Source organism: Carlito syrichta, unplaced genomic scaffold (genome assembly GCF_000164805.1).
Source record: "Carlito syrichta isolate Samal-C Ts95f unplaced genomic scaffold, Tarsius_syrichta-2.0.1 Scaffold308670, whole genome shotgun sequence".
In the NCBI taxonomy this organism is placed as follows: domain Eukaryota; kingdom Metazoa; phylum Chordata; class Mammalia; order Primates; family Tarsiidae; genus Carlito; species Carlito syrichta.
The window spans coordinates 494260-521264 of record NW_007252766.1 but is presented as its reverse complement, the minus strand read 5'-3'; the positions used below and the strand labels follow the sequence as shown (position 1 = coordinate 521264).

Sequence of the window (27005 nt, the reverse complement as noted above, 5' to 3'; positions counted from 1 at the left end):
TGGAACCAACTATTGAGTGAGGTTACAGGATTTTCCTTCCCTAGAGAGCCTGCTTATTTAGTCTGGGCTGGAAGCCAGGTTCCTAAAGACAGAAGGATAAAGATGATAATTGATTTAATTCTGCCACCCTAAAGAACAAGGAAGAAAATCAAGAGAACTTAGGCGTATTTATGGTTATTCAGCAAATTTGATTTCAGGGACCTTATGTCCTATTTACAGAGAAAAACAGAGAAAAGTAATTTGGCTGCTGCTGAAGCATAAATCTGTTTCAAATTCTCAGATCACCTTATATGTAAAGCCATTTTCATTCCCTGTTGGTGACTGGCTCTCCAACCTCTGCTGTTTAGTCATCTGAGTTATCAGGGGCAGTGACCTAACAAAGGGGCCATTTCTGCCTGTTGCCTTTGGCAGGGGCCTGGGTTTAAAACTAACATCTTATCTTCCAGCTTATTGATTAACAGTCTATTTGAGTGCTCTCTCCTTTTACTGCAGGTTGGGGGAGGTGACACTGAAGGATTTTAAAGCAGCTATTGATCGGGAAGGGAATCACCGGTATCACTTCAAAGCGCTGGATCCCGAGTTTGGCACTGTCAAAGAAGAGGTACAGAATCCATGGGAGCCTGGGTGGTATTATTGGTTTTCCCTGAACCCCTAAGTCTCCTATGCTAGCACTGGTATCTAGAAGTACCTGAGTCCTCAGAGCAGGTGAGAGGAATTTCCAGAACCTCAAACCTGATTATCCTAGACTGCGGTCACAGATTGACCCAAGATGTTGAGTCTTAGTTCTAGTACTTAATCACTTTGACCAAGAACTTGGATAGAATTTTTATTTTAAAAAGGAAAAAGGTAGCCGGGCTCGGTGGCTCAGCCTGTAATCCTGCGCCTTTGGGAGGCTGAGGTGAGTGGATTGCCTGAGCCCACGGGTTCGAGACCCACCTGGGCAGCGAGACCTCATCTCTACAATAAATAAAAAAATCAGCCGGGCGTGGTAGCGCATGCCTGTAATTCCGGCTACTTGGAAGGCTGAGGCAGAAGGATTGCCGGAGCCCAGCAGGTCGAGGCTGCGGTGGCCGGGAGTGCGGCCACTGCACTCCAGTCTGGGCGACAGAGTGAGATTCCAACTCAAAAAAAGGAAAAAGGTTTGTTTTTTATTTATCTTTTTCAGAGTTCAGCAGTTTATTGAACATATTACAAAAGGTTGAGTCAAACAGACCAAAGCCTGTCATCATCAGATTCCTCAGATTCTTCCTTCTTTGCTTTCACTTTCTTCTCCTCAGCTGGGGCAGCGCGGCCAAGGGGGAGGGTCCCCCGGCTGGTGGGGGTCCCAGCTGCGGGTGCGAATCCCCCACAGAGCAGTAGAGGCTCCTGATGTTGACTTTGGTCAGGGCCTTTGCAAACAGGCCAGGCCAAAAAGGTTCCACAGTCACACCCGCAGCTCTATTGAGGGCGTTGATCTTATCTTCCTTGAGGTCACCTCGTTGTGCAGAATGAGGGCCGAGGTGAGCTGGGACACAGCAAGTATGGGACTGGAGCTGCCAGGCACAGGGTGCTAGCCGCTGGATGAAGTGAGGGCCTCACCCCAATAAGGCCTTAGCTTCCTTGGAAGGACCAAGCACCTTGGCAACAGCTGGGGAGGTGTTTCTCTTCTTTAAAAAAATACTTATACTACTGGCTGGGCACAGTTGTTCACACTTGTAATCCACTTTGGGAGGCTGAGGCAGGAGGACTGCTTGAGCCCAGGAGTTCGAGACTAACGTGGGCAATATAGTGAGACCTTGTCACTACAAAAAAATAAAAAATTATCCAGACTGGTGGCATGCATTTATAGTCCCAGTTGATCTGTAGGTCGAGGTGGAAAGATCGCCTGAGCCCAGGAGGTCCAAGCTGTGGTAAGCTATGATTGTGCCAGTGCACTCCAGCCTAGGTGGCAAAGTGAGAATCGGACTCAAAAGTAATAAATAAATTTTAAGAATACTTATACTTCCACTGTCTCCTAAGATGCCCCAAATATTCTGTGATTAGTAACTTATTCTTAGAAATATTTATGAGCAAAGCAGTGTTAGAGATTTTTTTTTTAACCATTTCATAGATGTGGAACTAAAATAAATATGCATAAAATTCTAGTTGCAACTTTAGGGACAAAACCAAAGGAACCTAGACTAACTCAAGGCTTTTTTCTACACATTCTTGTTCTTTATGTTTGAGGACTTATTTTTATCAGCAGGAGTTGTTTGGTGAGTGAGACTCCCTATCTATGTTTTCATTGTGGCTTTTTCTTGTTTCCCTAGGTTTTCCACGATGATGATGCAATTCCTGGATGGGAAGGGAAAATTGTAGCCTGGGTGGAAGAAGACCATGGAGAGAATTAATACCGAGTATTAGATTGGGGGCTTGTGGAACCTGGTCATTCCCTGGCTGCTTCACTCAGGAAAGGGGACAAAACCAGAATACACTAAGAAGTTTCTAGTTTGTGCTGCCAAAACAGAAGCTTCTCCAAGTGTGATGGCCACAGGCCAGTCCTGTTTCTGTGCCTGGCATATCTGGTACTTAAAATCTCTGTCCAAACGTAGACCATGGGTTCATCTGGAGTTCCTTGTCCGTGGGAACGCAGTGTTTCATTCTGCTCTGAGGACAACAAACCGAAGGCCTTAACCAATGGGGATGAATGATCCCGCTCCTATGGGGGCATGGCTGCTATTATCTGGAAAACTAGGAATTGGATGCATCACTCCTGTGTGTTACAGTATTATTTTAATTGGCCTCAATGGTTGCAGAAATCAGAGTCCCAGCATTTGTACTCACAAGACAAGGCAAAGGTACCAGCTTTTCTGTTTCATTGCAGCTTTGCAAACCAAGAATAACTCATGAAGTGGTACCAAAGATGAAAATCCCATTCTTCAGTAATCTTTTGAACTGGCCATGGATGGTGCTGAATTGTTGATTGGATGGAAAAAGGGCTGCCCGTATCGTGCTATCTTGTGCTAAAAACTAAGACAGACCTTGGGCTGCTTCTTCTGTCTTAACTGGTTCTGGAGCTTGTCCTTGAGCCCACATAGGGCCTATTTCTTGTACTGCTAGTTTCCTCTGGGGACTCTTTAACTTTAGAGCCATTTCTTTTTCCTCAAACTGATGAACTTTGTTTTGAAAGGAATGAGGAGTAAAAGGCTCCTTAAAAATCCAGGCGGGTATGGAAAGGTGCTGCTACCCATATCTTCTTGACTTTGTGTCATGACTTCCTTTAACTCATGGCATCTCCTTTGCATTTAAAAGGAGACAGACCACTAATTTCAGTATTTCTTTATGATTTATAAATACTGAGCATGAATTACTGGTCTGCCCCTCCTCATTTTGAGGCCAGAGTTATTTTCTATTTATATATTTAGTCTAGGCTGATCCTTATGGGCACAGTAGAAACCATGGGGCATGAAGCATGAGTGGTGCATGGCAGAGATGATTCTGAGTGGAAAACAAAAAACACCCTAGAATCATTTCTCATGTGCAACAATGTCAAGTGTAGAGGCTAAGCGTTCAACTTCCAGAGATTACTTAATAACCTGGGTTTTCTCATTCATCCACCAAGCACCATCAACCAACCAGCCATTATTATTTATATATATATTCCCAAAAGCGGTTTGCCTGTTACCTCCAATGTACACTGCCAAACATAAGATTAGGACAGGTCCTCTGGGTTCTTGACCTGTCTGTCTCCAATCCATCTCCCCTTTTTCCCCTTTTCAGCCATTTCAATAGACTACTCTTTGGCGCTTGGAGATAACATCTTATTGTTTTATATAGTGTCTTTTAAAAATAGTTCATGTTTGGAGAATTCTTTTGTACTCATTTGCTTTTTGTCTGAGAACCATGTCTATTTTTATAACTGAGTGTGGGTTCTGTATATTCTCACATTCTGTATACTGTATCCATTTTCTAGAGAACCCAGTAGCTTTTATACAGTCTCTTCTTACCACCCCTGTGGTTTCAGAACAAGCTTTATTTTATTACAAGTATACTAATGGCAACTAATTCCTGTTCCAATTCTACCTGCTATTTTAGTTGTGGAGGTAGTTTTATGTAATCCAGTTGATTGCTCCTCTAGCAGACAGAAGGAGCTCAAAGACACTTGACGCTTTTTGTGTAAGTTTACCTGGTCTTCTCCCATTGAAGAGTGATTTTTCATTAGAATGACTGGGAAAGTTGGGAAAAGTCAGCCAAAAGCAAGAATAATTCATTATGAAAGCAAACATAAGAAAACAGTATATTCTCACAGTTTTTTTCCAGGAAATCTGGAGAAAAAGTCCTCATGTCACCAGTTTCTCTGTTGCATGAATTTTAGTGTTTTGCTATAAGTCAGCATGAGGGCTAACAGGCCAAAATTCGTTACTGTATTTCCAGTACAATTTATCTTGAATGTCTCTTAAATCAGTTCTTCTTGTCAGTTTTCTTTCAGCAAACAGTTTTGCCATTATGTGGAATTTAACTTTTCAGAGAAAATTAAATCAGAAAATTTTCAGAGTCCTCTACCTTATTTGTCTTTTATCTCGATCTCTTTTGGAAAAGAAGCTGTATGACCTCAGTGCCTCCATAAAAAGATGAAGTTGTATTTCAGGGGGAGAACATGAGATTATTTTCCCCCTTTAGCCCATGAATGTCATGCATCACAGAAAATGACTAAGCATCCCTGCTAGATGTCACTCTTTAGCTCTTGTATAAAATGTGCTGGCGAAGCTCCTTCCAGTTTCTAAGGTGAGAGGAGCCTTCTGAGCAGGAGTGTGCAGTGATTGACTCTGTTTTGATTCAGTTTCTTGTTTGGCTGCACTCTAGGAGGCCTTCTGTATTGTCCCCTGGTGACTCTGGTGTGGGATAGTCTGTCCTGCTACTGCTGAAGTTCTCTTTCCTTGAGAAAATTAAGGAACTAGAATGCTTAGAGTTCATAAAGTCATCTCTAAACCATATTAGCTTAAACCTAATAAAAACTAGTTTAGTTGAGAACTCAACTCCTTAAAAAATCTTCATTTAAAAACTGAAGGCTGGCCAGGCTCGGTGGCTCAGCCTGGAATCCCGCGCTTTGGGAGGCCGAGGTGAGTGGATTACCTGAGCCCATGGGTGCGAGACCTGCCTGGGCAACTTGGTGAGACCTCATCTCTACAATAAATCAAAAAATCAGCCTGGGTGACAGAGTGAGACTCCAACTCAAAAAAAAACAAAAAACTGAAGGCTGTTCTCTTCTTGCTCAGTTCCTTAAATCAGCTGGGAATGGAACAATTTACAATTTGTACCTAAAGAATTTGGGTTAAACTCACATGGTAAAGGCAATTACACTTACTGGCAAACTTTGCAGCTCTTTTTGACCAGGATAGTTGTAAATTAGGGAAAATATCCTTATGTTCTACATCCAATCCAAGAGGACTCTTACTTACTTCCAAGCATTTAGGTCATAATTAAAACTATTTTCATTGTTTTTCCCATAAAACAAGCATTATGATTGCACACTCCTTCTATTGTCTGATTTTATGTAAGAGGTATAGCTTGCTTAAAATACATATATATGTAAAGTTATATTTTCTTAGAAACATGGATGTTTGCAGACATTGCTTTCAAAGAGATTGCTGCTGTGCATTCTCCCTGTTTTACAATATGTTTTCATGAAGACTGTGTTATACCAGAGGCTTCTGATCATCAAAGTGATAACCAGTTTTAACTGCCTATATGTACCAGATTTGTGAACTAATTTTAAAAAAACACACAAATGAAGAATAAAACGGAGCTTGCAAACTAAATACCATTAATCATTTTCACTTGTGTTTATTGACTGAGCTTAATCAATAAAGCCATTTACGTTTAGTGAAAGTAAATTTCCTCAAGTGATCTCCCTGGTTACATGTTTACTCATTACGTGGAGATTGGAGATAAGGATTACTTTATTGCTACGGATATTTTATTACTGGTATTTCTAATGTAAGCACAAAATAGGCTATTATTATCAAGGACAATTTATTTACTTAGCACTTCTTTTGAAATTAAAAGTTGCAAACAAATGAGAACCCGAGAGTGTAAACTCTATGACAAAAAGTTTCTGCTGCAAATATTAACTAGATTATTTCAGAAATTATTTAGATGGAGGCAAGAGGATTGCCTGAGTTCACGGGTTGGAGACCAACCTGGGCAACATGGCGAGACCTCGTCTCTACAATAAATCAAAAAAAATTAGCTGGGCATGTTGGTGCATGCCTGTAGTTCCAGCTACTTGGAAGCCTGAGGCAGAAGGACAGCCTGAGCCCTGCAGGTTGAGGCTGCGGTGGCTGTGAGCGTGCCACTGCACTCCAGCCTGGGCAACAGCGAGACTCCAACTCAAAAACAAATAAATAAATAAATCTTTAGCCCTGAGTGTTTTCACTTAACTTCCAATGACATATTTTCAACTATTAACTGGCTATCCCACCATTATGTTAAATTTAAATATGTACAAAACAACTCAATCTTTCATTACCAACTAATTTCTCTTTCCATCTACCCACTTTATATCTGTGATATCACCATTCTGTAAGTCTCTCTTCTTCAAACCTTTGAGTCTTCCTTTTCCATAACTTCCTTTATCCAATTTATTGAGGGGGAATTCAGGCTTGTTCTATCATTACTGATTTGACAAACTTTAGAATTCCTAGCCTACTTCTGGGGTAAATTTGCTATCCTAGGAATGTTTGAGCTGTGTCTTCCTCTAATTTAGCTACACTCACACCCAAGTAAAAAGCATATTCAAAATAAAAACTCACTATTCTTTGAAAAATGCTAAACAAGGTACAAGCAAGCATACCTAAGTGCACAGCAGATCATGCAAATCACCTCATACTTTATACTGAAAGCTAATTTAGATCGTTATTAAAGTTAAATGTAGTGGAAGTGGGCAATTCAAAACAGTTAAACCATTTTTTTTTTTTTGAGTCAGAGTCTCACTCTGTCACCCAGGCTGGAGTGCAGTGGCATGCTCACAGCCATCACAGCCTCTGCCTGCTGGGCTCTCGTGATCCTTCCACCTCAGCCCTTCAAGTAGCTCGAACTATAGGCATGTGCCACCATGCCCAGCTAATTTTTTGATTTATCGTAGAGATAGGTCTCACCATATTGCCCAGGCTGGTCTGGAACCCATGGACTCAGGCAATCTGGCCTCGACCTCCCAAAGTGCTGGGATTACAGGCATGAGCCACTGCATCCAGCAGTTAAACCATTTTGTATTAACTCAAAGTTAAGTTCTTTCACTAAACACAATTATTCTTCTCTTGCTTCTTCCAATTGTTTTATTTTTTGATTTTTAGAGTTAGAGTCTCCCTCTGTCACCCAGGCTGGAGTGCAGTGGCACAATCAGGACTACCCCAGCCTATACCTGCTGGGTTCAGGCAATCTTTCCACCTTAGCCTTCCAAGTAACTGGAACCACCGGCGTGCACCACCACACCTGGCTAATTTTTAAAAATTTTAATTGTAAAGACAAGGTCTCACCATGTTGCCCAGGTTGGTCTCCAACCCGTGGGCTGAGGCAATCCTCTCACCTCTGCCTCCCAAAGTGCTGTGATTACAGTCATGAACCACCACACCTGGCTGCTTCTTCCAACTGTTAATTCATACATTTGACATAATTATAACAATTAATTACCCTTCTCTTAATATCCTTTCAAATATGCCTTTTCATTTAATCTGGTAATTTCATACTTTTTTTTTTTTTTTTGAGTTGGAGTCTCACTCTGTTGCCCAGACTGGAGTGCACTGGCCGCTCCTGGCCACCGCAGCCTCGACATGCTGGGCTCCTGCAATCCTTCCGCCTCAGCCTTCCAAGTAGCTGGAACTACAGGCGCACGCTACCACACCCGGCTCATTTTTGATTTATTGTAGAGATGAGGTCTCGCCAAGTTGGCCAGGCGGGTCTCGAGCCCGCAGGCTCAGGCAATCCACTCACCTCAGCCTCCCAAAGGCACGGGATTACAGGCTGAGCCACCGAGCCCGGCTATTTTCATACTTAATTTATTATAGTTCCAACTTAAGAAGTCATGAAATATCTCCAAGCTGTTATAATTTTCCAAATTAATTATGAGCAAGGTTGAATATGGTTTTCTAATCTTTTTGTTTTGGGGGGGGTGGGGGGGGTGTCTCACTATGTTGTCCAGGCTGGCTGGAAGTCCTAGGCTCAAGCGATCCTCCTGCCTCCACCTCCTGAGTAACTGGAATTTCAGGCACACACCACCACTCCTGGCTAGCATCTTGTTTTTAGTTGTTTCCCTCCCATTTCTTCTTGTGTTCTTGGTGTTCTCTGACCATCTATACACTAGGGACTCGGTGCCCTAAATACTGCACTTGCTTCCTCCTAATCTAATCACCTTCAACTCAGAAACCATGAGGTGTTTTCTAACTATAAGACGATAACTGCAACAGAAGCGTACCTCACATTGTGCGGATAACTTTTTGTTCGTTAGATATACATTTAGCCCCCGCTATGCATCAAATTAGGATGCTCAACTCTGGGGATACATGCAAGAACAATCCAGACACACTTCCCACCCTCAGTGTTTTGGCAGGAAACACCGGAAACATAACGAAGCCTTTGGTTGTGTAAAAGGATTCTGTGGTAAATTAGGGCGTAACACAGACCCGCTTCGTAAACCCCAATACGCTTAATCCTGCTACAGAACGCAGGAATGTGGCCCGCGTTCTTCCTCTTGGCGGCCCTTCGCACTATTTGGCTGGAACACCTGTTCGCTCCACCTGCCGGTTGGGCTACAAACCTGAAATGAAATCTTTGTCACCTAGTACAGCCCGCGCGGGGCGGGGCTCCAAGCCCGGTCACTCGCGGATCCACGGGGGCGGGGGAGGGCACATCCCTGAAACTCTAGATTGCCGGGCGGACGGCTCCTTCCTCCTTTCTCCAGGGGCGCGCCCCGAGACCAGATCCCAGTCCCCGGCGCACCTCCCAGCTTCTCCTTAAAACGAAGCCACTCCCCTTAGCCCAGACCCTTGGGCCACTCCGTCTGGGCGCCGGCTTAGGCCCCTCCCTTTCGGTCGTGCCCTTCACCTCGCTCGGGCCCCGTCTCACCCTTCGGGACGCCGCTCCTAGGACCCCACCCCTTTCCGCCTCTCCTGTGCCTCCCGCGCTTGCGCCTGCGTGGGCTCCGCCGGAACGGCCCCGCCGACCCGGGACCCCTAGCTCCACTCGGGAGAGGAGGAGCGCGCGAGCCGCACGTTCCGGGCCCGGGGATGGGGTGGAGTGAGTCCTCGGGGCGCGTTTTACGACAACGTGCGGCTGCACGGCGTGGCTGACGGCAGCGCCGCGCTGCTCTTGGAGAGGTCACTCCGGAGACGGCGTTGGTTTTAGGGTGTGGGGGGTTGGTGGCACTATGTGGCGCGTCTGTGCGCGACGGGCACGGAATGTAGCCCCGAGGGCAGCGCTCGGGGCTCGGGAGACGGCCCTGCGGGAGGGACCCGGGGTTCCACGGGTGACCTCGCGGTCTGACCCGGCTTCGTTTCGTGGCCGTAGCGCGACCGTAGGGTATGGCGGGGGCCGGGCACTGTGCGGCTGGAGCCCCCGCTCCGGGGCCACGCCACGGAACCGCTTACTGCTGCAGCTTTGGGGATTCCCCGGCCGCCGCTGTTACAGCCTTCCCCCGCATCAGAAGGTGAGTCCTCGACTCGTCCTTTTGGGACCCCGTTGTCCTTCAGGGCGACGTCTTACCCGCAGGATCCTCCAACCCTTCCCCGTGTCTGTCATCGCCCCTGGCCAGTACTTAGCTTCTGTGTAGCTCCTGAGCCTTCCTCTCGTGATCTGTTCCATTGAAAGAATTGCTCCAAGCCTGGGGCTGTGTACAAAGCATCTGCAGAAGTTCGTGCTCTGCCAAAGCCACAGGATTGGGAAGGAGGAAGCCTGTCGCTGGCAATTATGACTTCTTGTGGGCAGGAACTCCCTTTGTATTCCGTGACAGTGTGTAATGAGACTCGATAAACTATGCATGAAATTGAATTGAATGACACCGTAAGCGGGACTGAGAGGTAGTCCTTTTACAACTCAGTGTTTCTTCTTTTTTTCCTCCAGGTCCCATTGCCTTCTCTTTCCCCCACAATGCAGGCAGGAACCATAGCCCGTTGGGAAAAAAAAGAGGGGGAAAAAATCAATGAAGGTGACCTAATTGCAGAGGTAAGTTGTTTTAAAACGTGGAGATGAGTTCTAAGGGACTGGCTTTGCTGAACTGGACGTTAGCTTTCTGAATGGTTTAGTAAACCCTTTGCTTAAGAAACAGGTGGGCCAGGTGCGGTGGCTCAAGCCTGTAACACCAGCACTGTAGGAAGCCGAGGTGAGAGGATTGCCTGAGCCCACCCATTGGAGAACAGCCTGGACAACTTGACGAGCCCTCATTTCTACAATAAATCAAAAAATTAACCGGGCGTGGTAGCACATACCTGTGGTTCTGGCTACTTGGAAGGCTGAGGTGGAACAATTACTTGAGCCCAGCAGGTTGAGGTTGTGGGGGTCGTGAGCGTGCCTCTGCACTCCAACCTGGACAACAGAGTGAGACTCCAACACACACACACACACAAAAGAAACGTGTTTTTCACGGCTTGATATTAGAGAAGACTGGTTAGGTAAGTTTTATAGCAACTAGTCAAACCGATTTTTAGCCAAGATTTTTTATTTTTTTTGAGTTGAAGTCTCACTCTGTCACCCAGACAGGGTGCAGTGGCACGCTCCTGGCCATCGCAGCCTCGACCTGCTCGACTCCGGTGATCCCTCCACCTCAGCCTTCCAAGTAGCTGGAAGTACAGACGCGCACTACCACACCAGGCTAATTTTTTGGTTTATTGTAGAGATGAGGTCTTGCCAAGTTGCCCAGGCGGGTCTCAAACCCTCGGGCTCAGGTAATCCACTCACCTCAGCCTCCTAAAGCGTGGGATTACAGGCTGAGCCACGGAGCCGGCAAGATGGTTTGTTTGTTTGTTTGTTTGTTTTGTTGTTTTGAGTTGAAGTCTCACTCTGTCGCCCGTGCTGGAGTGCAGTAGCATGCTCACAGCCATCGCAGCCTTGACCTGCTGGATTCAGGCAATTCTTCTGCTTCAGTCTTCCAAGTAGCTGGAACTACAGATTTGTGCCACCATGCCCAGCTAATTTTTTTGATTTGTTGTAGAGATGAGGTCTTGCTCTGTGGCCCAGGCTGGTCTGGAAACCACAGGTTCAGACAGTCCTCTCACCTCGGCCTCCCAAAGTGCTGGGATTACAGGCATGAGATGTTACTAAAGAATTTCTCCTTTCATATCTGTGATAGAGGCTTTATCTTCACATGACTGATAAACTTTATGACTCTAGACACAAGCTAATAAACTACATACTGTCAGTTCAAGCCTAAGGTGCTGTTTTTGTGATAAAAGGTTGAAACTGATAAAGCCACTGTTGGATTTGAGAGCATGGAGGAGTGTTATATGGCAAAGATACTTGTTGCTGAAGGTACCAGAGATGTTCCAGTTGGAGCGATCATCTGTATCACAGTTGGAAAGTAAGTGGTACTGTTGTAAATTATAGAACACCAGTGCTTGGCGGAGTATGTTCACCTAGAGTTGAGAATTTAGAAGTCAAAGACTTTTGACGTCTACTTTGGTGGGAGCTGAATCTGCTTTATACCCCCTTATATTTATACATTCTTTCTCTTCCTTAGGCCTGAGGATATTGAGGCCTTTAAAAATTATACATTGGATTCCTCAGCAGCACCTACCCCACAAGCAGCCCCAGCACCAACACCTGCCGCCACAGCTTCACCACCTGCACCTTCTGCTCAGGCTCCTGGTAGCTCATATCCCACTCACATGCAGGTGAGGTTCAGCCTCTGAGTGTTTGCTCAAGATGATTTATGACGTACTCATTTTTTCATGGATGGCTGTCACATCCTGGAAACTAGCATTAAATGTGGTTAGTTCTTGTCATTTGGGAGCATATAGAGCATACAGTAGTATTAGTAATTGAGAAAACTGATCATAAAGATTAAACGTAGAATAGACATAAATAATAGCATTGCAACAAAACTGAAGATAGTGAATGTAATCACTGCTGATTCTACTAACTAAATGAATTTCTAAGAAACTAAATCCGCTTATTAGATATTAGGGTTATCCTATGTATATTTTTGTGTTTTAGATGTTAGAAATGGATAAAAATCTAGCTGCCATTTTCTAAAGAATTCAGACCAGAACTTTTCCTTAATTTATTTGTAGAAATTTTTGTATAGGAATCATTTTCTTCTTTGGAAATATTGTTCTATTCCATGGGCTGTTAGTAACAGTCACTTGTAATGAAGTTTTGCATGGTTCAGTTCACACATTTATTTCATCCTATTCAGCAAATTCTATCTCATTACATAAGAAATACTTCATTTCTCTTCGTTTTATGTCTGTGACTTTGTATGCAAGTGTAAGGGTTGTACCTTAATTATCCTTCAAAATACTGTGTAGAGATTATTGACATCACTAATCTTAAGAAACATATGAAAATGACAAATTATGAACAAGAAAAGCATTAAAAATTTTCTTCTAAAGCTTGTTTTTTCCCCCCGTGGAAACATCTATGATTGAAATTATTTTTCTCTCAGCATAATGCTCTTGCTAATTAGATACAAAACTAAGAAGACAGTAAATGAAATCCATAATAACTGAATAACCAAATTGAGTAGACACACAAGCTATATAACTAGGAAAGCAATTTTTAATTTAGATCAGCTATTCTGATGTTTGGATTTTGTTGGGGTGGAAGTGACTGTTAAACTGTCAAGTAAAAATCCTATATATTTATCATGTTGTTTTGAGAGATATATCCACTGTGGAATAGCTAAATGTAGCTAATTTACATATGCATTACCTCACATTCTTACCTTTTTTTTTTTTTTTTGAGTCAGAGTTCTCTGTTGCCTAGCCGAAAGTAGATTTTAAGTGTTCTTAGAGTGAGACCGTGACTCCAAAAAAAAAAAAGAACAAAACTACTCCCTGGTTTTTTTTGTTTGTTTGAGTTGGAGTCTCACTCCACTCCCAGGCTGGGGTGCAGTGGCACTCACAGCCACCCCAGCATTGACCTGCTAGGCTCCAGCGATCCTTCCACCTCAGCCTTCCAAATAGCCGGAACTATAGGCGCGTGCTACCATGCCTGGCTAATTTTTATTTTTATTTATTTTTTATTGTAGAGATGAGGTCTCGCCAAGTTGCCCAGGTTGGTCTCAAACCTGCAGGCTCAGGCAATCCACTTGCCTCGGCCTCCCAAAGTGCAGGGATTACAGGCTGAGCCACGGAGCCTGGCCCTCTCAGTGATTTTCAAGAGTACAATATATTGTTATTAACTATAGTCACCAAAGAACAGTTCTTAACATCAGGTTTGTATCTCAGAAAAATATCTGGGAAGTTGGGACAAATGCAGTTTCCTGTGGATAAAAAGATAAATGCCAAATACACAGCACAGCAAAATTGTAACAGAATGTTTGGGACTGAGATTATTCTGTGAAAATGCAAGATTTCCAGGGTAAAATATGAAAATATGCTCTGTACTCAGACATTTATTCAGGAATTAATTTTGACTATCTGGAAGAAATCTTCCCCATCTGACCATTGCTTTTAAGCTGGAAGGTAGGTCAAAGTATAGCTGTTACTGTAAAGCTTAAGATTTGAAGGATGATTTAACTGGTGGGAAGCTGTTGAGACACTAAGCATGTGCTGTGATGGGTATTTGGATTGTCATAGTCACCCTCATTCTATGAAACCATGTTCATCTGCCTAAGTGCCGTTATATCCAAGACTTCCTGGTATTAAGCAATAACACGTGTCTGTTTCTACAGGTACTTCTGCCTGCCCTCTCTCCCACCATGACCATGGGCACAGTTCAGAGATGGGAAAAAAAAGTGGGAGAAAAGCTAAGTGAAGGAGACTTATTGGCAGAGATAGAGACTGACAAAGCCACTATAGGTGAGATTTCTTCAGCTCTTAATGGTTGAGGCACTGAGTTTCCCAATGAGGAAGAGGATTGCCATTCTTTCCTATAATGAGTGAGTGATAATGTGAGAACTTTACCATTCTTAGGATTCATTTTCTGCGACAGAATATTTTATAACAAAAATGTGCATAGTCAGATTTGTCAGTTCTACACTGCACTCATTGAATCAAGGATATGTCAACTCAGAGATTATTCTTAGGACAGATTTTGCTTTCCAACCTTATTGTATTACTGAGAAGCTATGTTTGAACTGCCACTGTCTAAACTAGGGCAAAAGAAGAAAAGAGGAAACAGAAAATTATCTCCAAGGCAGGAAAATAGCAAAGAATTTAAGATGACTTTTAGGGAAAATTAAAGGTTTAGATTGTTTCATACTTTGATAATGACTAATAGAATATGCACACATGGGTGGGTGTGGTGGCTCATGCTTATAATGTCAGCACTTTTGGAGCCTGAGGTGGGATGATCATTTGAGCTCAGGAGTTCACAGCCAGCCCAGATAGCAGAGTGAGACCTCATCTTTACAAAAAACTTAGCTGAGAGTCATGTCACATGCCTGTAGTCCCAGCTACTTGGAAGGCTGAGGAGGGAAGATCGCCTGAGCCCAAGAGGCCAAGGCTGCAGAGAACTGGAGCTGTGATCATGCCACTGCCTGGGCAACAGAGTGAAATGCTGACTAAAAAAAAAAAAAAAAGACACACGTGTCTGTCTTCTTTTTTTATATATATTTGTGTGTTTGTGGTCAGATATCATCACATTTCCATATGCCCCCTTTTAAATTAGTTTTTATGGTTAGAAACAAAACTTACATAGATGGTCATGATTATAGATATTAACAGATATTATGAATTTCTTCCCTCTCTTTCATAATTACGACTAAAGGAAGGCCTGTCCCCTTCCCCCAAGATGTAATGGGAGATTCTAGGCATCCTCTGCATTGGTTGTTTACAGAGTATGTTCTTCAAACTTCATTCCTTGAAAGCACCTTGGGGTGAAGTAGGAATTAAAGAGCAGGACCCTACAGTGCCGTGCCCCCCTCCCCCCTTCTACCAGAGCAGTTTTAAAACAAAAAAATCCTTTTGCATATTGTTTCCCCATAAGATTTTATTAGAAGAAAATATTGTTTCTTAAAGAGAAAAAAAAAATCTTTGGAAACAATAGGCCTGCTTTCCCATATTACTGTCACTATAGAGACTGCTATTCTAGAAACTAGCCACTAGAGAAGTATTACCTTGGTTAAACTTTAAACTGTTGTGGCCCAGGAATATGTTTTCTTTTTCAACATACCCTTTGTTGTTTGCTCGGAATGGTGGCTCGTGCCTGTAATCCCAGCACTTTGGGAGGTCTAGATGAGAGGACTGACTGAGACCTCTCATCTAGATTCAAGAGCAGCCTGGGCAACATGATGATGAGACCTCAGCTCTACAGTAAATCAAATCTCGCCTGAGCCCAGCAGGTTGAGGCTGCTGTGGCCGTGAGCATGCCACTACACTCCAGGCTGGGCAACAGAGTGAGACTCCAATTCAAAAAAAAAAAAAACACAAAAAAACCCCCCCACTTATCCTTTGTTGTGTGTTAATTCTTGGTTGGGAAATAGAAGGATTTATCAAAGATGTGTTCATAACTTTCAGAACTAACCACTGTCTGTAATCCTTCATAGTTCTATTGAACAGATATTTATTAAGTGTTTACTTTGTGCCAGGTACTATTTCTAAATATCTGAAAAATATTAATTTGTTTAAATTGATAACATCCCCGTGAGGTTAGTATTGTTATCCCCATTTTTATAGGTAAATAAACGGATACAAGGGGGGGTTAAATATCTTGCAAAAAAAGTTATATAGCTAGTTTGAATGAGAAAATTTTTTTTACTTAAAACTGTGCTGTGAGTTTTGAAGAATAGAGTTTTTTTTAAGTCCATTAATACTTTTTCTTCTATTTAAGGTTTTGAAGTACAGGAAGAAGGTTATCTGGCAAAAATCCTGGTCCCCGAAGGTACAAGAGATGTCCCTCTGGGAACCCCACTCTGTATCATTGTAGAGAAGGAGTCAGATATATCAGCATTTGCTGACTATCGGCCAACTGAAGTAGCAGATTTAAAACCACAAGCACCACCACCTACCCCACCACTGGTAGGTATGCTTCTAGAATTGAGGAAATGCTTGTCTTGTTCATCTCTAAATTAAGTAAGGGCTTTTGATTAGTTGGTATCTGAAATTCCTTTCAGCTCTAAGATTCTGTGAATAGGGAAGTAGGTGGTTTATTAACATTTATAGAGACCTTTAAGGTGTGTTGTACTGCACCATTCACCTAACTGTCTATAGTTTGATGCTTGCAACTTTTTATTTTTCCTGCACTTGAGTCCTGCAGAGAACAAAGCTGAGGTGGCCTGTTTTCTTTCTGCTTTAGGTGTAGATATCATGCTTAAGAAAAGTAAGGCTTCATTACCCATTTTTAATCAAATTTACTATATAATTTCTGTCACTTTTAATCTTCTTGGTATTTGTATATTATAGTAGGTCAAGTATATATTTGTAATAGATCACAACCTTGACATAACATGACTAACTTACATAAAATGTAGTATATCACCATATACTTTTTTATTTTTAGAGATAGAGATGGTGTAGAGGTGGAATATTGCTATGTTGCCCAGGCTGGTCTTATACTCCTGGGCTTAAGCACTGCTCCCACCTTGGCCTCCCAAAGTGCTAGGATTACAGGTGTGAGTCACTGCACCTGACCCCATCATCATATACTTTACACTATACACTATATACCTATAACATAAACTTGTATTAACTCCAAGCATAGATAACATTTATAATGAAGCTCTGCAGATGCTGAGGTCATGTGAGCTTCAACTGCATACACATATCTATTGGAGGAAACTTAATTTGACTCCTGTATATTCATGGGGAGCTGACACGTTACAGCGTTTGTTAAGATACTTTTCAACATGGTCCTTTCTGGCATAATTTTATATATATATAAAATTATATAAAAAAATTATATAATATATATATATAGTACATATTATATATGTATACCCTTTTTTTTGAGTTAGGGTCTCACTCTGTCACCCAGGCTGGAGTGCAGTGGCACGCTCATGGCTACTGCAGCTTTGACCTGTTGGGCTCAGGCAATCCTGCCTCAGCCTTCCAGGTAGCTGGAACTATAGGCACACCACCATGCCTGGCTAATTTATTTATTTATTTATTTATTTTTTGTAGAGATGAGGTCTCACAAAGTTGCCCAGGCTGGTCTCAAATCCCTGGCCTCAGGCAGTCCTCCTCTATCTCCCAAAGTGCTGAGATTGCAGGCATGAGCCACCACACCTTGCCTATGTTTTGAAATTAGGTTAAGTGAAAACAATCCATGTTCATAGTAAGAGAATGAGAATAAAGAAGTGACAAGAGATTAAAGTGAAGAAAGTCTGTAAGGATATTATACACTGTCAGCAGTGTTAAATTCTACACACACACAGATTCTATACCATGTTGCCATGGAATACAATAACTTGACTTTGCTCTATCTTTTTTTTTTGAGTTGAAATCTCACTCTGTCGCCCAGACTGCTCCCAGCCACCGCAGCCTCAACCTGCTGGGCTCCGGCGATCCTTCTGCCTCAGCCTTCCAAGTAGCTGGAACTACAGGCACGCACTACCACGCCCGGCTAATTTTTTGATTTATTGTAGAGATGAGGTCTTGCCAAGTTGCCCAGGCGGGTCTTGAACCTGCAGGCTCAGGCAATCCACCCATCTGAGCCACTGAGCCCAGCTTGACTTTGCTCTATCTTTGATATAGAAGTATCGTTCTTGTCATTCATGTTGCTGTATTACATTGGTTAAGCAGGAAAAAAGTACATTATGATCTTCAGACAAAAGATGAAAATTATTAAAACACCTTTAATTTGTTAATAAAATGCAAACTCTTAATATTTTAGACCCATCTTTGACATGGTGAATTAACAAATTGTAATTTTTTTCAAAAGGTGGCCGCTGTTCCTCCAGCTCCCCAACCTTTAGCCCCTGCACCGTCAGCGCCCTCCCCAGCTACTCCTGCTGGACCAAAGGGAAGAGTGTTTGTTAGCCCTCTTGCAAAGAAGTTGGCAGCAGAGAAAGGGATTGACCTTACACAAGTAAAAGGTAAATCTGTTTCTATGAAATGGGGTTGTAAAGTTAAAATGTAGTTGAATTTCCTCTTTAAGACCAGAAACTACAACTTACATAGTACCCTTAACTGGGATAGTAGGATGAATTGAGATAGTGGTGAGAATGGTTAATAATTATATCTGAAGAGAGGGAAATATCTCTCTTGCTGCCACCATAGAGTAGGGAAACTTTTATTGTGCTTTATTTAGTCTATCAAGGATTTACCTATACATTTTAGATACCTTTTTTGACTCTCCTCTATTTGTGGGAACTGCTTAATAGTCAGTGAAAGTATATGTGCTTATTCAGCAATGTTGGGTTGGGACTTGATTGTTTAATAAGAAAAAATTTCTATTAGTGCTAGGTTGACTGAATGTAGCAGTAAGCAGAGCAAAACAGAACATGAAGTTGGAATGATTTGAACTGATTTAAAATAATAGAATTTATATAAAATTAAATTAGAGCTCCCTATGGGCAAGGGAGAATGCCATATTTGTCTGTCTCTTTCCAAATACAAGTGTAACTTAACAATAAGAGCATGGGGTCTAGAATCAGACTATCTAGAATTTATTTCCAGCTTTATCATTTTCTCTGTAATATGTCTCTAGGTTAATTGCTTAAATTGTGTTTATCTTTATTTTTTATTTTTTTGAGTTGGAGTCTCACTCTGTCGCCCAGACTGGAGTGCAGTGGTCACTCCTGGCCACCGCAGCCTCGACCTGCTGGGCTCCGGTGATCCTCCTGCCTCAGCCTTCCAAGTAGCTGAAACTACAGGCGCACGCTACCATGCCCAGCTAATTTTTTTGATTTATTGTAGAGATGAGGTCTCGCCTGCCCAGGTGGGTCTCGAACCCGCAGGCTCAGGCAATCTACTCACTTCAGCCTCCCAAGGCACGGGATTACAGGCTGAGCCACCGAGCCTGTATATATCTTTAGATCAATTACTTGCCCATCTTAAAACTGAGATAGTAATGTACATCATATAGAATTGTGACAATTAAATGAATTATAATTAAATGAAATGCTTAGAACTATATACATATAGTAAATACTCAATACATGTTAGTTGTCATTCACATTGTTATTACCCGACACTTCAATGTAGCTGTTTTTGAACCAAAGCTAAAATTTAATTTAAGGTAGTTAAGATACTTATTTGGAAAAGGGAGGAAATTACTGTTCTTGGGGTGTGATGTCGGTACTATGTACTAGTAATTTAACCACATTTAATGTGTATAACACTCCTCGAAGTGAGAATTATTATTCCCTATTTTTTGGATAAATAAACAGACTCCTAAGGATCTTCCTTCCTATTAAGTAGTAAAGTTGTAATTTAAATCTGGATTTGTTTAACTCTGAAATCTGTTTTCTTCCCACTATCCTATGCTGCCTTTTATTTTTGTGCTATGCCGTTCTTAATTATTAAGAAAAATATAGTTATTTCCTCAGTTGTCCATTTGTGACCTCTCAGTGCTGGTTATCACCTGTCGGCAATCTGATATTTTGTGATTAGAAGGCAAGCCAATCCCAAGACACAGGAATAGAATATTATAAAATTGTTTGGACTTCAGAGGATTCTTATAATATTGAAAGACTTTTTTTTTAATTAGTGTTACTTCACTAGTATGTTGCCGTTATTTATGTACATGTGTTTAGAATCAGGAGCAGCAATGTAAGTTGGAATAGCTTTTAAAGGGAGGAGGAACTGGGTTAATAATTCTGAAATTTTTAGAAAAATAAGGAAGGGTCATTATTAGATATTTAGCAACACTGGCTACCTTACAAAAGATGTAAGTAGGAAATTCCACTATCCTTACCATGCAGAGTTAAGTGATTCATTTATTATTACTTAAGTATCCACTGAGTACTGTCTATATATCAGACACTTGCTCATCAGATGTATAAGATTTCAGTTTCAGCTGCTTATGTGACTAAATATAAACAATCAAATGAGCAGAACGAGACTATAGCATAGTAGGTAAGAGTGTAGACTCTGGAGCTGGAATGCTTGAGTTTGAACCTCAGTGTGACCTTTTGTATCTCAGTATCCTCACTTGCATGTAAAAATAATACCTTATAGGTTGTGAGGATTTAATAAGTTAATGAATGGTACCAGGATATGGAGAAAGCATAACTAGCTATTAGCTATAATGATAATACTCTTTTATTAAATAAGAGTAATTAAATGCCAAGAAAGAACTAAACTGATATACTAGTAAGTGACAAGGTGGATGGAGGCGTGTGCAGTTGTGACTACTTTTAGACATGGTGGTTAGGGGAAGATCTTTCTGATGGGGTGACATTTGGTTTGATATGAAAGATGAGGAGTCAGCTTGAGCCAACCATGTGAAGTACTAGGGAAAGAGCGCTTTGGGAAGAGAGATCAGCCGTGCAGTCTGAAGTGGGAAAGAGCTTAGCCTGCTTGAGGAGCGTAAAGGAGACCAGTGTTACTGCAGCATAGTGAGTAAAGGGTCTAGTGACAGGAGATGAGACTGGAGAGAAACACAGGGATGAGAACATAGAGGACCTTACAGACCATGAAAAAGAATTCAGATTTTATTTAAAGTACAGTAGGAAGCCAATGAGATTTAGCAAGGAAGTGAAATAAAATGCTTCATGTTTTCAAAAGATTTTGACTGTTCTGTGAATTAAATGAAAGTCAGGGCACCTGTTAAGATGCTGTTGCTGGAGGTGATAGTGGCTTAGAGAAAGGTAGTGGAAATGGAAAGAAACAAACAGCTTTAAGACACATTTTTAGGCCAGGCTTGGTGGCTCAGCCTGTAATCCCAACTTTTTGGGAAGCCGAAGTGAGTGGATTGCCTGAGTCTGCAGGTTTGAGATCAGCCTGGGCAACTTGATGAGACCTAATCTCTATAGTAAAAAAAAATAGCTAGGCCTGGTAGTACACACCTGTAGTTCCAGCTACTTGGAATGCTGGGGTGGAAGGATCACCTGAGCCCAGCAGGTTGAGGCTGTGGTGGCCGTGAGCGTGCCACTGCACTCCAGTCTGGGTGACAGAGTGAAACTCCAACTCAAAAAAAAACAAAACAAAACATTTTTAACATAGAATTTACAGACCTTGGTCAAGGCTTGGATCTGGGGATTTGACAACAGTAATTTCAGAAGAAAGGTTGGGGTGGAAGCCAGTCAAAAAGTGAATGAAGAAGTGGAAAGCATTTGTGGAAAATTAAATTCAGGAAGCTTTGCTATGAAGGGAGGCATAGAATGAGATGTAGCTTTAGGGGATATGGGCTAAAGAGAGGGCTTTTGAAGATAGTAGAATGAATCTAGTACACAGTTTCTCAACTTTGGCACCATGGATATTTTTGGCTAGATAATTCTTTGCTGTGGGGGTATGTCCTATGCATTGTTTAGCAGTTTTTGGTTCCTACTCGCTAGATGGTAGTAGCAGTTCTCATTTCTCACTCATGACAACCAAAATGTCTTCAGACATTGCTAGATGTTCACTGGGGGGCAAAATTGGCCTGGTTGAGAACCAGTGGTCTCATAGAAAGGCATACGTTGATGATGCAGAAGGGGATTAAATTAAAGTCAAGGTAATGCAGCAAGGAACAGAGTGCTTGAGAGTGTAAGAAGGGGTGGAATTGGCCTTTGACAGGAATTAAGGACATTTTACCTGCTTGTATAGGACTGAAGAGAATGTAAGATGGGTTTATAGGTTTGGTGGTGAAGATGAGGAGAGAACGGTTGCTACTGTTTTATCAATACAGTTTGAAGTGAGGGTATCAGCTGGAGGGTAAGGCTTGAGGTTAGGCAGATCGTGAAGTAGTATTATCAGAGATGGGAAAGGTGAATTTAAGGGAAATATAATTAAATATCTGGGCAGTTTTGCGTTTCCATTTTAGGTTTATGGTTCTGAATTTATAGTGCAGTCAGTTAGCCAGATATGTAGTTTTCCCCTAGCAACTCTAAGCTACTCAGATGCTGGCACTGAGAAGGCAAACCCCTTGTTTTAGAGTTTTCCAGGGGAATTGTTATAACACTAATCCATAGAATGTAAGCTGGGTAAGGAGGGAAGTGAAGACACAAGGGAGGGAATACATAATGAGAGTAGAAGAGTCAGTGGAGTGGAAGTCTTGATGAGGTGGAGGAGATTTTGCAGTGGGAGGAAGGAGTAGTCTAGACTAAGTGAACTTGAGAGCATCAGCAGTGGCGTGGTGTTTTCTGACATCAGGTGTTAGGAGACTTTCCACAGCAACAGTCAATCTTTGGACAACTAGGTGTCCAGCAGTACAATCCAGTTTTGATGCTAACTACCCAGAATTAGCATCAGACTCCACAGGTGTAAGGGAAGGCTCAGTACTACTTCAGATGCCAGGACCCACTTATACTTCTGACTCACTAACTTTAAATCAGGAGTTCCCAGGACGCTGGCTTCAGGTTAATTGATTTGCAAGAACAACCCACAGAACTCAGAAATGTACTTTTACTTACTATTGCAGATTTATTATAAAGGATACAGTTCAGGAAGAGCCAAATGGAAGCAATGAATAGGGCAAGGTATGGGGTGGGGGGGCTGGGCACACAGAGCATCTGTCCCTCTCTGGTCAAGCCATCCTACCCACACATTAACATGTTCACCAGCCCAGAAACTGTCAGAATCTTGCTGTTCAAAAATTTTTATTTTCATAGTGGTTTTATTACAAAGACGTGATTGATAGACTCATTGGTCATCAAACTCAATCTGCAGTCTCCTTCTCTCAAAGAGTGGTGGTGGAAAGTTTTCACTCTAATTGAGTGTTTGGTTTTTCTGCTGACCAGCACTATCCTGAAGCTGTTTTGGAGGCCCCACCTTGAGTCACCTCTCTGGTAGGGGCAGGAGGAGCTCATTATCAATAACAAAGTATACTCTTATCACTCAGGAAATTCCAAAGGTTTTAGGTGCTTCATACCAAAAACTTAGAATAAAGACCAAATGTGTTTTTTATTATACCATGGTAATGGTAGTCAAAGAGAGGGTTGTTTGAATTCTAGGTTTCAGAGATATGTAAGTATTAGTGATTTTCTCTCTCTCTCTTTTTAATGAATTGGAGTCTCACTCTGTTGCCCAGGCTGGAGTGCAGTCCACGCTCATGGCTACTGACGCCTCGACCTGCTGGGCTCAGCTGATCCGTCTACCTCAGCCTTCCAAGTAGCTGGAACTACAGGCACATGCCACCATGCCCAGCTAATTTTTTGATTTATTGTAGAGAGGAGGTCTTACCATGTTGCGCAGGCTGATCTTGAACCCTGGGCTTAGGCAGTCCTCTCACCTTGGCCTCCTAAAATGCTGGGATTATAGGCATGAGCTGCCTTGCCTGTCCGTAAGCACTAGTGATAACACAGTCTAGGATTTGGCCTTAGAAGTTGGGGGCTCTTATGGGTGGAAGAGAAAAGAGTTGGAATTGAGTAGGTAAAAGAACAAAGTTTGAGTATTAGGTGGATTTGGGTTCCCAAGAAGAAAGTGAGCTAGGATGCAATTTAATCTGAATAAATGAGAGTAATTACAAATTGGTAAATGAGAGACAGGCAGTGAAGAGGAATAGATTGGCCGGGCTCGGTGACTCAGCCTGTGATCTCAGCACTTTGTGAGGCCTGGGCGAGTGGACTGCCTGAACTCGTGGGTTTGAGACCAGCCCGGGCAACTTGGCAAGACCGTGTCTCTACAATAAATTAAAAAATAGCTGGGCATGGTAGCACACGCCTGTAGTTCTGGCTACTTGGAAAGCTGAGGCAGAAGGATCATCTGAACCCAGGAGGTTGACTCTGGAGTGACCTGAGCATGCCACTGCACTGCAGCCTAGGTGACGAAGTGAGACTCCAACTCAAAAAAATAAATAAATAAAATGAAAGAGGAGTAGGTTAATATAGCCAGATGGCTTGAACTTCAAAGGGAGTTGAGGTTTTTGAAAGGAGGAAGATTTAGAAGTGGTTATGCACAGAGAGGACAGGACACTTTCCTCCTATCCCTACCTTGAACATCTTGAGAGAGAGAGAGAGAAAAAAAAAAATCCATTTAGGGAAATACTAAGGGAAAAAGTTGAATAGAGGGAGAAATTGCTTAGCAAATTTGACTAAAATGTAACCATGTAGGGAGAATTTGTGTTAAAGCCTTAACACTGATAGTCAGGGGTTGATTTGTTTCATGCTACCCATTTGATATTTTACATTTCTTTGGTATAAAGCACTCTCACATCATTATTTCATTTTAACTTTACAACATTCCTGTGAGCAGGGGCTGGTATTATAATCTCCATCCCATAGATGAGACGGAAGGCCAGATGAGGTTAAGTGACTGTAGTCATTTATCTAGTTTATGTTTGACAAGAACTCTACATTTTTGCATCTAGTCCAGTGTTCTTTATACTGTATTGCTTTATGATGGCCTGTTGTGCCACCTAGGGAGTCGGACAAAAGGGTTTAAAAGGTTTTAACTAACTCCTAATAGTCAGAAAATTCTTGTGGGTGCTGAAACTTAACATAAGGCAGGTGGCACTACGGGAGCCCTCTCCTTGAGGGGCTGTAGTGCCTAGATGAGCCTTGGTTATAAGCGGTGGTTATGGTTTCTGTCTTTCATAAAGGAGGAGAATCTAACAGGGGTACTGCCGCCTCTGTTCTAGAGTTCCTGCTGAAGATAAACACAGTTCTAGCCAACTTAGTTCTCGTACTGAAGTAAAGGAATAGGGAAGAACTTCACACCATGAGAGTCCTTTTTAAAGTTTGCCTTCGGGGAAGACGAATCAGTTTGATCAAATTTTTTCCTAGAAGTGGGCCAGTGTAAAAGGTATTCTAATAACTTTATTATGAAGCTCCTTAAAATTTCAAAGGTCAGGATTATCTACTTGGGTTTAAAATTTAGTGTAAGAGGTTATAGATGGGAGGAGAAAAGAAAATCAATATAAATAAAATCAACCAACCTGGGCAACTTGGCGAGACCTCATCTCTACTATAAATCAAAAAATTCGTTGGGCTTGGTGGTGTGTGCCTATAATTCCACCTTGGAAGACTGAGGTGGAAGGATTGCCTGAGCCCAGTAGGTTGAGGCTGCAGTGGCCATGAGCGTGGCACTATACTCCAGCCTGGGTGGCAGAATAAGACTCCAGCTCGAAAAGCAAAATAAAATAAAGCCTATTGAGAGAGCATTCCTTGTATGTGACATTGTACTTGTTTCCTTCATTGTTTCTGGCACGGACCAACTTAGAGCCTTGGCTCCTGGGAGGATGCTGTGTATGTTGGAGACCACATAAGGAATGAATGATTCTAAAGATGAGATAATTGCAATTAAGAGTTATTTGAGCTCCTTTGGGGTAAAAAATATACTTCCCTGATTTGTCCGGTATAATCATTTTCATACCTGGCAACCCTGTGCAAAGGGAATTCTTTATGGTCAATTGAATCCAGACCCTGTGTGAGATCTGTTTCAGAGATAAGGAAAGGTTTTTTTTGGAGCTAACCAAGAGGAAGTCAATAGTTTTTCTTTTGGAGGTATAAACTGCCCAGCATTATTCTTATGCCATTATTTCCCAATTTAAAAGCAAAGAAGATGAAAAAAAATAGAACTAAATTAGATAAAACTCTAAAAGAGAAATAGATAAAAGAATATTTGTAGTAGTTACAAGACCCGCAACAGACCTGGTATGATAGCTTACACCTGTAATACCATCACTTTGGGAGACCAAGCGGGGAGGATTGCTTGAATTCAGAGGGGCTGCAGTGAACCAGCATCGCACCATTGCACACCAGCCTGGGTGACAGAGTGAGATTCTCTCTCTCTCTCTCTCTCTCTCTCTCTCTCTCCCAGGTTAGATTGGAATGGCACAATCATGGCTCACTGCAGCCTTGACCTTCTGGGCTCGGGCAATCCTTCCACCTCAGTCTCCCAAGTAGCTGACACTACAGGCACATGCCAACATGCCTGGCTAGTTTTTTGTTTTCTGTAGAGATGAGATTTTGCTGTGTTGCCTAGGCTTGTCTCAGACTCCTAGGCTCAAGTAGTCCTCCTACCTCAGCCTCTTAAACTGCTGGTATTATAGGCATGACCCACTGCACCCGGCCAGACTCTGTCTCTTTAAAACATAATCATAATAATAATAATTGACAAAAGCGAGTATTCTCAGGGAGGACCTTAAGGGCAGGGTTAAGGCTGTGATCTCTTCAGAGTGTGGCAAACCCTTAGGAACTTGTACTTTTGGATGTCAATGCTGATCTTTAGGAACCCTGTGGTATGCTGTCATGTATGTGATGTTTATGTATTTTTTTCCAGGGACAGGACCAGATGGTAGAATCACCAAAAAGGACGTTGACTCTTTTGTGCCTACTAAAGCTGCTCCTGTGAGTTACATGTGTTTTTTTTTTTGCAATTTGTCCTTACAGCTCGATCAGGACTATGTTTTCTTGTAATTTCAGATGGTTAACAATACCCTGAGTATCCATGGGAAGTTGATTTCAGGAACCCCTTTCAGATATCACAATCCTTGATGCTCAAGTCACTCATATAAAATGGTGCAGTTTTTGCATATGTTACCCACACCCTCCTGAATACTTTACATCATCTCTAGATTACTTATGATACCTGATGAATTAGCTTCTTTATATTTATTTCTTAACCCTTTTAATGCAAGAATGCTTTCATTGCTTTCTGGGCAACATAGGGAGACCTCATCTCTCCTAAAAAAAAAAAAAATTAGCTGGATGTAGTGATGCTTACTTGTAGTCCCAGCTACTCAGGGGGTTGACACAGGAGAATCGCTGGAGCCCAGAGGTTGGAGACTGTGATGAGCCATGATCATGCCACTAAACTCCAGCCTGGGCAGCACAGTGAGAGTCTGACTCAAAAGAACAATAAGTATGCTTTGAT

At 42.2% G+C, this 27005-nt stretch overlaps 2 protein-coding genes across 4 annotated transcripts in view; both read left to right on the top strand.

The window, feature by feature from the left end:
* Positions 1 to 4520, top strand: part of DIXDC1 (DIX domain containing 1) — an 89402-nt gene extending 84882 nt beyond the window's left edge. For both annotated transcript variants that reach the window (XM_008065584.2, XM_008065585.1), the window contains 2 exons: positions 493 to 601; positions 2289 to 4520. In XM_008065584.2, coding sequence (XP_008063775.1) covers positions 493 to 601; positions 2289 to 2369 — 190 coding nt within the window. In that variant the 3' untranslated portion in view covers positions 2370 to 4520. The remainder of the gene's footprint in view (positions 1 to 492; positions 602 to 2288) is intronic.
* A 4760-nt stretch (positions 4521 to 9280) lies between these two features.
* Positions 9281 to 27005, top strand: part of DLAT (dihydrolipoamide S-acetyltransferase) — a 30369-nt gene continuing 12644 nt past the window's right edge. Inside the window, exons 1-8 of one of the 2 annotated variants that reach the window (XM_008065583.2) lie at positions 9281 to 9658; positions 10072 to 10173; positions 11400 to 11524; positions 11684 to 11837; positions 13841 to 13967; positions 15940 to 16127; positions 17989 to 18142; positions 26412 to 26479. In XM_008065583.2, coding sequence (XP_008063774.1) covers positions 9380 to 9658; positions 10072 to 10173; positions 11400 to 11524; positions 11684 to 11837; positions 13841 to 13967; positions 15940 to 16127; positions 17989 to 18142; positions 26412 to 26479 — 1197 coding nt within the window. In that variant the 5' untranslated portion in view covers positions 9281 to 9379. The remainder of the gene's footprint in view (positions 9659 to 10071; positions 10174 to 11399; positions 11525 to 11683; positions 11838 to 13840; positions 13968 to 15939; positions 16128 to 17988; positions 18143 to 26411; positions 26480 to 27005) is intronic. The other variant, XM_021716288.1, reaches the window with a different exon arrangement.